Here is a 13,147-nt window from a genome sequence, read left to right as displayed (position 1 = left end):
GTTGCCTCCTCCCTCCTTCACCCCCTTTCTGCCCTCCTTCCTTGCCTGGGGCCCCCCAACACACACCCCTCTGCTTCTGTCAAGCAGGGGCAGGACCAGGGGGCGAGAAACTATAAACAAAGACACCGACATTTGTACCCAAAGAACCAGCCCTTCACCCCCAGAGCCTGTGTGCCCCAAACCAGGGCTGCCCGTGTTCAGAGCTGTTAGAGGAGAGTGGAGCTGCAGGAGCGCCCTACGGACCCTCCTCCCCGGCCCACACCCTGGTTGCCTCCTCAGGAGCCTGAGTTCAGTTCTGCCTCCCCTTTCCATTCTTGAGCCCATGGCCTCAGCTCTGAGAAAAGTGGCAGCAACAAGCAACAGTGAGTAGGTTGGGGAGGGACAGACTCAAGCAAATCTGTCACCATTAAAAGCCATCTGGAGAGACCTGTATTCCCTCCCTTCACTAGGGATCCAATAAATCCCTCTGAAGTCTTCCCCACTCCTCCCCCCAAGTCTCTACCACTCCAGTGTCGGCTCCCTGTGCAGAGTAAGATTCCTCAGGACACTACTCCCACCGCTACCACCCCCCTACTCAACCCCCCCCCCCCCCCAACCCTCCTCTGAGCTAAGGACCAATGAAGCAGGGGAACTGTCCCTCCCATGACCCCCAGCCAGGCCTGTCGAACAGATTGGGAAAGGCTCAGATTGCAGAAACCCAGCCCTGTCCCTGTCCCCTGCATCCTGCCCCCAACTGGGTGCCAAAGCTTCCTGAAGCCAGAAAGTTCTCTCCTAATGACAACGCGGCTCAGCTCCTCCTCCCTCCCCACCCGCCTGAAGGAACAGTCACCCTGTCACCCAGCAGCTATGCTCCCAGCACATGCCACGCAGCCAACACTGCCTGTGCCCCCATCGTGCCCTTTTCCTCCTCTCTGGACCTTGGCTCCTGAACCTAGGACTGGGTGTGAAGGTTCCCCAAGCCCTTCAGGCCTGAAACCTGAGCCAAATCTGCCTTAAGTCACCTCCCATCCAAGAACTGGACCTAAAAATACTCCCTTATTTCTAACCTTCAGGGCAGACCTGGTATGAAAAGTTTTCCCAGGAGAGAGGGTGCTTTCCCCGTCTCCCCAGAGGTGCCATCTGGGGAGAAAGTGTGTTCTGAAGGCCAGTTCCTCCCTCCTCCCCCAACTCAAACAACCCTTCCCTCTTTCGGGTCTCACCACTGTCCTGCCTTTGGGTGGCCTCCAGGGCAGGGTGAGAAGGCAGTGGCCGAAGGTGCCCTCTGTGGAGGTCCTCGGGAAAGCCTGTGCCCCTGGTGTGAGGACTGACAGGCTGCCTCTCCCTGTGCTCCAAAGGAAGGAGATCGTGTTTGCCCTGGTCCTTGAGCCTTCCCACCACACCTGTTGTGCTAAGGACTAGGGTCCTTTTATCCCCAAGCAGGAGTTGCCCCATGCCCCCAGTTCCCTATCTCTTCTGATTACACTGGAACACCTGGGGGCCCCTTCGGCCCACTCCTGTCTCCCAGCTTCCTGCCCAGTCGCCTGACCCTGTCCTGGTGAGATGCCAGGTTTGGTCTGAGTTATGGTCCCTCTGAGTGGACTCCAGGCAGACTGGGGCTGGCCCCTGGAGGGTCAGGGGACCATCCTCTTATTCCTTCTTCTCATTCCTCCAACCTCCTTCCCACCTTCAATTTATTGTTGTGTGTGTTTTTTTAAGTGGATGCCTTACTTTTTGGATAAATATTTTTGAAGCTGGCATATCTATTTCTTTTGGACTTTTTAATGTAAGGTTGTTTGGGGGAGCAGGGAGTTAGTTATATCTGGGTAATAATTTGTCTTTGAGTTGGTTTAGGTTTTAGAGGGTTGGTTGGTTGGTTGGTTGGTTTTGTGGAGGGCTTGGGATTTTTCCTTTTGATGTAATAAAATTTTTAATGGAAATGAAGTGGGTGGTGTTGATAATTCAATGACCTTCTGAGACAGAGTCTCCAGGCATTTCCTCTCTTCTTCAGGAGGTTGCCAGTTTCCTTCCAAGATGGCATTCCTGAAGGCCCTCGCTCTGTCCCAGGGACCCAATGTTAGTACTTTCAAACAACCACCTCTCATTTCGAATCAAAAACCTTCTCCCGTTTCTTCTGTGAAGTCACGAAGTGTTATTAAGTTCTTGCTCTGCACACTGTGCTGAGAGCCTGCAGGCTAGCAGGCTGGGAAGAACCTCATCACTACCCAAGGTGGGAATGGGGGCACCAAGCTGAATGGAGGGAGGTGAAGGCAAAAGTGGTTCCCACAGCTTAGTCATCAAAGGCTTCTGGTGCCAGGACAGCCAGAGCCAAGTGAAAAAGGGACAGCCTGACCCTGTGGAGAGACACAGAGGGGGACTTAGGAGAGCACCCAGCTGAGTCCAAGGGGCTTGATGGGAGAGACTGGGAGATGAAGTGAGGTCTACTTAGCTGTACAGAGCCCCTGAAGAAGATTTCTAGGTGGAAGAGTGGGAGGGCTGGGACTAAGCCTAGTTGGACTAGGACAAAGGAAGAAGTGGTTACGGTAGGGACAAGGACCTCCTGATGCTTTGGGTTAATTGCTAGAGGAAGTTGATGGGATTAGACCCTGTCCTTGTTTGGAGTCCCTCCTTTGTGGGCAGCCCTCCCACTGCCTGTCCCGGAACGGCATTGTTCCAGAGCCAGCACTGCTGACAGACATGGGCAGGAGGGGAGGAGGGGGTGGGAGGGTGTTAAGACATCACCTTCTACCACCTTGGCCACTGTGAGGACACAGGCAGGCAAGATGCCCCCACTCCCTGTCCTGGCTGGTCCTAACACTCTGGTTATATGGCTGGTGTTCTTCTAGACTGAGGTTGGAGGCCTGCTATTAACAGGAGCACAAACACTTGGCTCTGAGTCCCAGGTCAGCCACCAAACAGCTGTGTGTCCTTGGGCCAGTCATTTAGCATATTTAGTACTTTTAGAGGAGGGGAGAAAAAGAGCATGGAATCTAATCTCACAGTGTTCCTCAATCTCCCAGCCCAAGGTTGTCCCAAAAGAGTGAGGGCACCACTGGACAGAGGCCATTCTTCTGCAAGAGGCCCTTCTCCAAGCTTCACAGCCACCCTTTGAGATGCCTTCTTCCCCAAAACACACTTTGCCTTTCCCTGAGTGGCCCAAGGTGTCCTCTATGTTGCCCCACTCTGGCAAGTCTAGACCTCGCCAACCCCCTCTTGCTCCATGGAGACACCTGTCCCTGGGGGCCCCCTGTCTCTCTGTAAGATGACACTTGCTGATCTTTTCAACCTGGTCAAAGGAGTAAATGTGGGTCTCCTCCTGAGCAACATGCATTTATTTTTAACCTGGGCCTTTCACCTGTCTTAATCCTGTCAGTCACTTTAATGCTAGGAACTCAGATGCTCAGACCTTAGGGAACTTGGGAGACTTTTGGAGGTCACTGAAATCACAGCTGCTTAAGCATTCATTTATTAATATAGTCACAAACCAATTTTTGAGTGACTATATTAATTGTGTACAAGAATTTTGTTATATGCTGTGGAATAGTCAACTTATTCCTGAATTTTGCAAATCAGCACAGACTTCAAATATTTTGTTCCGTTTTCCTCATAAGAATATTCAGGCAGTGGGAGGGCTGCCCACAAAGGAGGGACTCCAAACAAGGACAGGGTCTAATACATGCCAACCCACCTGTTCTTAATTTTAATTCAAGCAATATGGTCATTACAGCTGAAGAGGTCATCTGACCCTGTATCTGACCCTGTATCTGACCCTGTGTCTGACCCTGTGTCTGACCCTGTGTCTGACCCTGCCCTCAAAGAGCAGATAGTCGGGGAGGAGAAGGCAAGAACACACATGGCAGCCCTGGCCAGGCAGCCCAATTGGGTAGAGCATCATCTCAATGCCCTAAGGTTGCAGGTTTGATCCCCAGGGTACATACAGGAATCAACCAATGCCTCGCGAGCCACATGCGGCTCTTTGGCCCCTTGAGTGTGGCTCTTCCACCAAATACCACGGCCTGGGCGAGTCTATTTTGAAGAAGTGGCGTTAGAAGAAGTTTAAGTTTAAAAAATTTGGCTCTCAAAAGAAATGTCAATCGTTGTACTGTTGGTCTTTGGCTCTGTGGACTAATGAGTTTGCCGACCACTGCCCTAGCCGGTGTAGCTCGGTTGGTTGAGTGGTGTGGCTCAGTTGGCTGAATGTCATCCATGCACCAAAAAGTCGATGGTTCAATTCCCAGTCAGGGCACATGCCTGGCTTGTGGGCTCTATCCCCAGTGGGGGGCATGCAGGAGGCAGCTGGTTGATTGAAGTTTCTCTCTCTCTCTCCCTCTCCCTCTCTCTAAAAATCAATAGAAACGTATTTTAAAAAGAATCAACCAATAAATGCATAAATAAGAGGAACAACAAATTGATGTTTCTCTCTCCCTCTATCTCCCTTCCTCTCTCTCTAAAATCAATAAATTAAGTAATTAAATACAAAGAAAAGCACACATGTGGCACAGATGTGTGCCCTTCACAGCATCACTGACTGCCCACTGTGGCTGGACTCCAGCTGCTGCAGGCAGGGGCTGATCCTGCCAGATCCCCAGATCCCATGCAGTGTCTGGCACCTAAGTGTTCAAAAGCGCTTGTCAAATTGAAGCCTCAGATGAGGCTGCAGACTGTATCCCTTTAGGAGACACAGATAAACTGCAATGGGTGGTCAAAGGAAGGGCAGAAAGAGACGGAACATTACTTTCCTTGCGTTATCTTATTCAAAGTTTAATTAAACAACCTGATCAAGTAGGCATGACTACTGCCATTTAACAAGATTAAGTAACTTGTCCAAGGTCATGGAGCTGGTGACAAAGGCAGGATCTGAGTCGTTATCTCTGACACTTCCCCGAGGTGCTCACCTGCCTCCCTGTCGGAAAAACTTGGTAAAAGAGGTGGCCTTTGAACTGAGGCAGGTTAGAGTCAGTAAGATAATACACATGCATTACTTCAGTGAATGCAAACAGGTAGCAACTGCAGGAGCAAAGAGAAAATGATTCTGCTGACCTAGGAGGCTTTCTTTCGGCTCCTGAACGATTATACAGAACCCAGGTATACCCGAGCCCTTGATTGGCTCCACCCTCCCCACCCTCCTTCCTGCCCAGCACCCACTCCTCCCCTGCCCAAACATCCAGAGCAGCTCTAGCCTGGCCAAACCCCTCGGTTACTGGGAAACACTGATGTCAGTGAGCCAGCAACGTCAGCCACCAGCCTGGAAGGTGAGAGACCTGAGATCACTTATCTTCCCGGCAGAGCTGTGCGCCTTTCTCATTTCCTGCGGGCTTTATTTGCACACCTCCCTGCTTCCTCCAGCGCCTGTTCGCCCACTGCTGATGCTCTCCCCCTCCCCCAGGGTGGCTGACTGAGCCAAAGAAGGCTCTCTGAGACACACAGTTCCCCCATTTCCCTGTCCCTTCTTGCTGAGGGTATCAAGAACTAACCCATTGCCCTTTCCCCCCAAGATCAACGCAGCATGCTTGAATGACCTTGGGCAGCTCTGCTCATTTTCCTCATTTATAAGGCAACAATAAAAAATACCATCTATGCCGAAACCGGTTTGGCTCAGTGGATAGAGCGTCGGTCTGCGGACTGAAAGGTCCCAGGTTCGATTCCGGTCAAGGGCATGTACATTGGTTGCGGGCACGTCCCCAGTGGGGGGTGTGCAGGAGGCAGCTGGTCGATGTCTCTCTCTCATCGATGTTTCTAACTCTCTATCCCTCTCCCTTTCTCTCTGTAAAAAATCAATAAAATATATTAAAAAAAAAATACCATCTATCTTGCTTACCTTCCTACTTAACTCACAAGGAAACTGTCAGCATGAAAAAGTATATATTTCAATGACTGAAAAAGCATAACACCAGAAAATGCCAGGCCTTCACGGTCATGGCTAGTATTTTCAAAGCTGGGCAAGGAGAGAATTTCTCCTCATTGAGACAAGGCCCTATCAGCCTGTCCACTCTCCCAGTAACGGCACCATAAGTCCTCATCCCAGCTGTGCTCCCTCTTCCTCCTCCCCCACAGACCCCCGTCTGTCTCTCGGGGTCAGGACTGTGGGAGACTGCCCTCTGTCGGCCACCTGATTCCTGACCACAGCAGCCCCTCAAGTCCAGATTTTGGGCCAACATTGCCACCTGATGGTTCACAGAGGCACTGCCGCCAAACTGAATTGGCTCAGCTGTGGTACCTGCTTGCCGCAGGGTCTGAAGAAACGAGGAGAAGGCAGAACAAATCTCCCCATATGGTTCCTGAGATCTGTCTCTGGGATGCACGCAGATCTTCCCATGCCAGGTCAGGGCTTTTATTATTTTATTTTTAAAATATATTTTTATTGCCGAAACCGGTTTGGCTCAGTGGATAGAGCGTCGGCCTGCGGACTGAAGGGTCCCGGGTTCTATTCCGGTCAAGGGCATGTACATTGGTTGCGGGCACATCCCCGGTAGGGGGTGTGCAGGAGGCAGCTGGTCGATGTTTCTCGCTCATCGATGTTTCTAGCTCTCTGTCCCTCTCCCTTCCTCTCTGTAAAAAATCAATAAAATATATTAAAAATATATATATATATTTTTATTGATTTCAGACTGGAAGGGAGAGGGAGAGAGAGAGAAAAACATCAATGATGAGAGGGAATCCTTGATTGGCTGCCTCCTGCACGCCCCCTACTGGGGATTGAGCCTGCAAGCATGTGCCCTTGACCAGAATCGAACCTGGGACCGTTCAGTCCGAAGGCTGGCGCTCTACCCATTGAGCCAAACTGGCTAGGGCCAGGTCAGGGCTTTTATTTATTTTTTTAATATATATATATTAAATATATTTTATTGATCTTTTACAGAGAGGAAGGGAGAGGGATAGAGAGTTAGAAACATCCATCAGCTGCCTCCTGCATACCCCGCACTGGGGATGTGCCCGAAACCAAGGTACATGGCCTTGACCGGGATTGAACCTGGGACCCTTTAGTCCACAGGCCGACGCTATATCCACTGAGCCAAACCGGCCAGGGCCAGGTCAGGGCTTTTAGAGAAAGCACCTCAATCCCTGCATGGAAAGCTCCTGGGGTGCTGTGGTGTTGGGAGGGAGGAAGAGGACACTAACTGGAGGGGTAACTTGTCTGACCTTTAGGCGGCTCTATTTGCATACTTCATTTTAGTGATTAATGCCACACCCATCCCTTCTGCATTTTCCCCACTGGGGCCTGGACCTATAAAACCTTCTAGCTCCCCACAAGGCACTCCCAGCATTTGCTGGTGATAAAAGAGCCAGTAACACACTTCTATGTGTCCTTCCTTTTCACTGAACTATTGTCCCTTTTATAGATATAATTCGACACATAAAAACAGGGACACAGCTGGTGCCTCTGCCAGAAAGGAGTGGGGAGTTCCCAGAGAAAAAGAAAAGGGAAGGGAGAAGGGACCTCCCATGAGACCAAAAGTACAGAGAGCAAGCCCTGAGCTTCTCCTCTTCAGGAGGAGCCCCAGGAAGAGGTGATAACAAAAGACAAGAGCCCCAGGAAGAGATGATGACAAAAGACAAGGCTTCTCAGGCCTCACAAGAGGAAGTGGTCCCAAGAGACGTGCATCGAGGTCAGAAAATGGCTATGCAGAAGGAAAGACAGCAAACCGAGCTGTGGAGAGTGCCTGAGCCCTGCAGCCAGGGCACAGGAAATGGGGCAGAGCCCCAGGTCCAGAGCAGGGCAGAGCTCCAGCCTGAGGCTCTGGCAGCACAGGGCAGCAGGAAGAGAGGCTCTGGAGCCACCAGGAGCGTGTGACAGTCCATTCTTGGGGCAGCAACCTGCCTGTGCCTGGGGCACAGGGTCCAAGTCCTGATCAGGAGCCTCAGCCAAGCCGGGCACTCAGGGCCAGGGCCAGGCTGCTAAAGCTAGCCACAGCTGGAAACATACGAGGGTTTGGGCTATTGCACAGACCTTGTGCAAAAACCTAGCGAATGAGCGGGCTCTGTGCCACCACACAGGCCCTGGGTATGACTCGGTCCCAGAACCTATCACTATTTCCTAAACCCCTCAAACGCCCCCTGGCCTGCACCCAGGAGGATGCCCTGGGAGGTGGGGCTACAAAAGGAACCGACTGCCTCTGGGAGTGGGTGGAGCCCAGCCTTTTGGGGGACTGAGAGAGAGGTGTGTTGAGGGAGGAGCTCAGCCAAAGCCGGGGGTCGGCACTGGAAGAGGGTGTTCTCTGTTCATTCTGACTTGGCACCTCATTCTGCACAGAACGTTTTGGGAGTTGGAGGGAAGAGGACTCTCAGAGGGAGGTGTTGCCCTCAGCAAGGACGCTGGCGTGCCCTGGGCTCCGCGGGGACGGGGCGGTGTGCCCAGAAGCACCAGCTCCTGGGCAGCTCCGAGCTCGGACTTGGATCCCGACCAAAGAGTGCCCAACCGCTAGCTAGGCTGGGGCCCCCATTTCTCTGAGGCCCGCATCCCTCCCTCGGGGTGCGCCCTGCCCCTCCCTGAGTCACCCCAGGGAGAGAGGGGGGAAAAAAGGGAAGAGAAAAGCTGCATTGACTACAGAGGAAGGAAAAGGAAACAGAGGAGGGAGGAGAGAGGCCAGGCAGGAGTGGGTGACCGAGGAGCCCCAGAGGGCAGATCTAGGGCAAATCTAGGGCAGGGGGAGGTCGAGGAAGAGCAGACCGGGCATCCCAAGGTGCCCCAAGAGCAGGGCCCGGGGGCGGGGAGCCCAGGGGGCGGACCGGCCATGTCCCACGGGACCTACTACGAGTGTGAGCCCCGGGCTGGCCAGCAGCCACTCGAATTCTCAGGGGCCCGCGCGGGGCCTGGGGAGCTGGGGGACATGTGCGAGCATGAGGCCTCCATCGACCTCTCTGCCTACATCGAGTCTGGGGAGGAGCAGCTTCTCTCCGACCTCTTCGCTGTGAAGCCATCACCGGAGGCCCGAGGCCTCAAGGGCTCCGGAGCCCCGGCGTTCCCCCACTACCTGCCGCCTGACCCTCGGCCCTTCGCCTACCCCCCACACACCTTCGGCCCCGACAGGAAGGCGTTGGGACCTGGCATCTACAGCAGCCCGGGGAGCTACGACCCCAGGGCGGTGGCTGTGAAGGAGGAGCCTCGGGGCCCCGAGGGCAGCCGCGGGGCCGGCCGCAGCGGCTACAATCCTCTGCAGTACCAAGTGGCACACTGTGGGCAGACGGCCATGCACCTGCCCCCGGCTCTAGCAGCGCCCAGCCAGCCCCTGCGTGTCCTCAAGGTAAGAGCAGGTCAGTTCTCCTCCGTGCCTTCCCGGGGCTGGAGAGAGGCCCCTGTGGATGGGGGAACTCTGAGCTTCCTGCTTACATTCTTTGTGAGTCTGTGCTTGGCGTTGCTTTGTGAAATTGACTCACCCCAAAGCTCTCTGCACCCACCACCCAACCATGACCCTGCTTCCTTCTCTGTGGATCCGCTCCCCCCTGAAGCCCAATGTCCTGCAGTCCCTGTGGCCAGCTGACCTGCCTGACCTCAGGCCCCCCAGCTTCTCTGCCGCCCACCTCTCGTTTCCCTGCCGCCTGCTTCTAGAAGAGGAAATGCTTGCTGATCACAGAATTGGAGACTCAAGATAGATTGAAGGAAAGTACCCTCAGAGAGTGTGCAGCATGAAAGGGAGTTTTAGTCAGAGCCGGGACCCTGTGCATCCGGCAGGCAGAGGCTGCTCGGACTGGGACCCAGGAGCTGGCTCTGGAACCCGTATCCCTTTGAGGCCCAAGGGTGCTCTGGCTGCCGGCCTCGCTGCCCTGCCTCCACTCTGCTTCCTGGCCAGCCCTCACCTCTTGTCCCTCTCTGTGCCTCCCCCTCCAGGCCCCTATGGCTGCTGCCGCGCCCCCCTGCAGTCCCCTGCTGAAGGCTCCCTCTCCAGCGGGCCCCTCGCACAAGGGCAAGAAGGCGGTCAACAAAGACAGCCTGGAGTACCGGCTGCGGCGGGAGCGGAACAACATCGCCGTGCGCAAGAGTCGGGACAAGGCCAAGAGGCGCATTCTGGAGACGCAGCAGAAGGTACTGGAGTACATGGCAGAGAACGAGCGCCTCCGCAGCCGCGTGGAGCAGCTGACCCAGGAGCTGGACACCCTTCGGAACCTCTTCCGCCAGATCCCCGAGGCCGCCAACCTCATCAAGGGTGTGGGGGGTTGCAGCTGAGTCCGGCTGGTAGACTATGGGCACCTTACCCCCCTCCCGCCCCCCCCCCCCCCGCCTGACCCTGGGGACCCCTGCCCTGCTGGCGTCCTAGAGCCCCTCACAGGCCAAGCCTGAGACATAAACCACGGACAAATGGCAGCAGGCGGCAAGGGCGGAGGGCAGGCCTCAGCATTATGGTTCTGAAGCTGAATAAAAGTGCACGATGACTTGGTACTGGGGCTGTACACTGGGCCTGGGCCTGTGTGAGTGTGTGTTTGTGTGTGCGCCTCGGCCACGCAGAGGAAAGGCAGCAAATGGAGCTGTAGCAAGCGCCTGGGAATGCATGTGGCTAGTTCTGCATACCTCTTGCTTCCATGCCCAAGTGAATATTTGGGAATATTTCCAAATATTCAGCAGATACGCTGCCCACAGCTCTCCCCCAAAACACCACCTGGACAGACAGTGTGTCTGCCACTCTGTCTCCCCGCTCCGCCCCCCGCCCCCGTCCTCTGGACACTGAAGGCGCCCTCCTGCATCCCACAGGACCTAGAGCGGCCTCTGGTTACTGTCCTAACAGAGCTCTGTGGCTTGGAGGAAGACCTAGCACCACCCAGACCCTGCTGACCCAAGCCCTGCTCTCCGTCACCTGGAGGTATCACCCGGGAGCTCCTGCCCCAGGTGACCAAGGGGAAAATTCCAGATGACTCTGCTATACTTGTGGACGTTAGCTCTTGATCCAGCACTTAGTCTCTTCTCTCCAGATCCACAGCTTCAGTCTACCCCATTGACGTGTCCCCATGGCTCCCTCCCACCCGCTCCCATCTTTGTCCCTCATCCCCTGGGGCCCTAACGCAGGAGCATCCGAGCGCTTAGGGGATGAATCCGTTGGGAAAGGTCTGGAGGCCTGTTTGTTTATGAGAAAATTGATCATGATCGTGAAACCCCGTGTCCAAAGTGTTTTCTTCTTCACAGAACTCTCACCTAAGACGCACAGTAGTACAATGCTTGAGAGCGTCCATTTGAATTTCCCTCTGCTGCTTACTTAGCTGCGTGACCTCGAGCCAGCTACTTCTCTCCGTGCTGCAGTTTCCTCATCTGCAAAATGGGAGTAGGGCTAGCCCCCACCTCATAGTGCTGTTATGTTCATAGATGAACACGGCCTGTGCCAGGGTCAGTGTGAACAGTTATTATTCCACTTTGCTAGAACTGACAGGACCTCAGAGATCTCATGTAAACTTCTCATTTTTTCAGGTAAGAAAACTGAGGCCTCAGAGACGGGAAGGGACTTAGAATCACACAATTGGTTAGAGGCAGAACCAAGATTAGCTCCATAAAATTATAGATCAAAATAAGGGCTAGAAAAGACCTCAAGAGATCATCCAGTGGGCTTGGCCCTCAGAGAAGCAAGATAATGTGAGCCACATTTTATAGATAACGCGGTTGAGGGCATGAGAGACATTGTCCTAACGCTCACTCAGTCCCTTTGCTGTCTCAGCACAGGCACCTGTCTCTCTACCCTGAGCTCACACCTCCCCTCAGAGGTATACAGCACATGGCAGGGCAACTGAATTCATTCGTAAGTGATCAGGAGTGCCTGACAGAAACAGGGAGACACAATACAGGCTAGACTCTCCTCTAGACCACCAATGACTTGTAAGCCACGGCTGAGAAGGCCTGCATCAGACATCAAGGAAACACTCTGTGAGACGCAGAAAGACTGGGGTCCGGATCCTCCCTGTTCTCCCTTTCTCCACATCCCCAGTGTCAGAGCCTTCCCACATCTTGGGCATTCATGGGCACCATGCCTGCCTTACCCAGGACTCATCCCTCTCCTGCCTTTGCCTTGGTGTCTCTCGAGCACCATCTCTTCTACATCTGTGCCCTGGATCCCCAGTCCCCGGTCTGGTTTGGGCAGACAGATCTGAACTTCACCCACTGGAGCCGTCTGAGTTTGGAAGGGGGAGGTGCCAGTTTCTGTGAATGCCTGGGAGAATCCTGCACCTTCCTTTCAGCCCAGGGGGATGGGTTGCATAAGGGGGGTTTGTACAGAACACCCTGAGTGACTCAACCTCCGGATTTCCTCCTCCCACCTCAAGACCACTGCCCCCTGACTTATTTTCAGGGTTCTGGGTGATGGGACCTGGGTTGCTTCACCATTAACCCCAGGCTTCTTTCCCACAGTTCTGAATTGTGTCTCCTCCCAGCCCCCACCACCCCAGGGGCTCCTCAGGGTGGGTGGCTGGCACCAGGACTGGAGAAGCCCCACTGGGAGAGAAGGGAACACCCGGCCCAGTGTGACACAGAGTGCTGAGCACATCCCATCCTCCGTGGCAGGTCATATTCCAGGGGGAGACGACAGGTAGCCAGATGTCACACCTTTTAAAATTTCTTTTATTTTTTATTTTTTTTTAATATATTTTATTGATTTTTTACAGAGAGGAAGAGACAGTTAGAAACATCGATGAGAGAGAAACATCGATCAGCTGCCTCCTGCACACTCCCTACTGGGGATGTGCCCGCAACCAAGGTACATGCCCTTGACCGGAATCGAACCTGGGACCCTTGAGTCCACAGGCCAACGCTCCATCCACTGAGCCAAACCGGTTTTGGCAAATTTCTTTTATTTTTTAAAGTGTATTTTTATTGATTTCAGAGAGGAAGGGAGAGAGAGAGATAGAAACATCATTGATGAGAGAGAATCATTGATCAGCTGCGTCCTGCATGCCCCCTACTGGATATTGAGCCCATAACCCAGGCATGTGCCCTGACCAGGAATTGAACAATGACCTCCTGATACATAGGTGGATGCTCAACCACTGAGCCGCACCGGCCAGGCTGTTTATTTATTTTTAGAGAGAGAGAGACAGACAGAGAGAAACACTGATCGATCGGTTGCCTCCCAAATGCATCCCAACGGGGTATTGAACCCACAACCTAGTTATATGCCCCTACCAGGGATCAAACCCAAAACCTTTTGGTGTACAAGGATGATGCTCCAACCAACTGAGCCACTGGCCAGGGCCCGATGTC

General features: G+C 53.8%; 1 protein-coding gene across 1 annotated transcript; it reads left to right on the top strand.

The window, feature by feature from the left end:
- Positions 1 to 8,553: 8,553 nt before the first annotated feature.
- Positions 8,554 to 10,142, top strand: CEBPE (CCAAT enhancer binding protein epsilon). The gene is made up of 2 exons (XM_008158510.3): positions 8,554 to 9,218; positions 9,803 to 10,142. Exons 1-2 carry the CDS (start codon positions 8,709 to 8,711, stop codon positions 10,136 to 10,138), a joined length of 846 nt encoding a protein of 281 aa, XP_008156732.1. The 5' UTR covers positions 8,554 to 8,708; the 3' UTR covers positions 10,139 to 10,142.
- Positions 10,143 to 13,147: the final 3,005 nt, after the last annotated feature.

Source organism: Eptesicus fuscus, chromosome 5 (assembly GCF_027574615.1).
Source record: "Eptesicus fuscus isolate TK198812 chromosome 5, DD_ASM_mEF_20220401, whole genome shotgun sequence".
In the NCBI taxonomy this organism is placed as follows: domain Eukaryota; kingdom Metazoa; phylum Chordata; class Mammalia; order Chiroptera; family Vespertilionidae; genus Eptesicus; species Eptesicus fuscus.
The sequence above is the reverse complement of the archived record's forward strand: the minus strand, read 5'-3'. Positions and strand labels throughout refer to the sequence as shown.

Bases quoted from the DNA above. Each gene is read 5' to 3' on its own strand.
- CEBPE (XM_008158510.3), top strand. From the start codon at position 8,709: ATGTCCCACGGGACCTACTACGAGTGTGAGCCCCGGGCTGGCCAGCAG. The intron at 9,219-9,802 runs GTAAGAGCAGGT...CTCCCCCTCCAG, and splicing joins AGCCCCTGCGTGTCCTCAAG to GCCCCTATGGCTGCTGCCGC.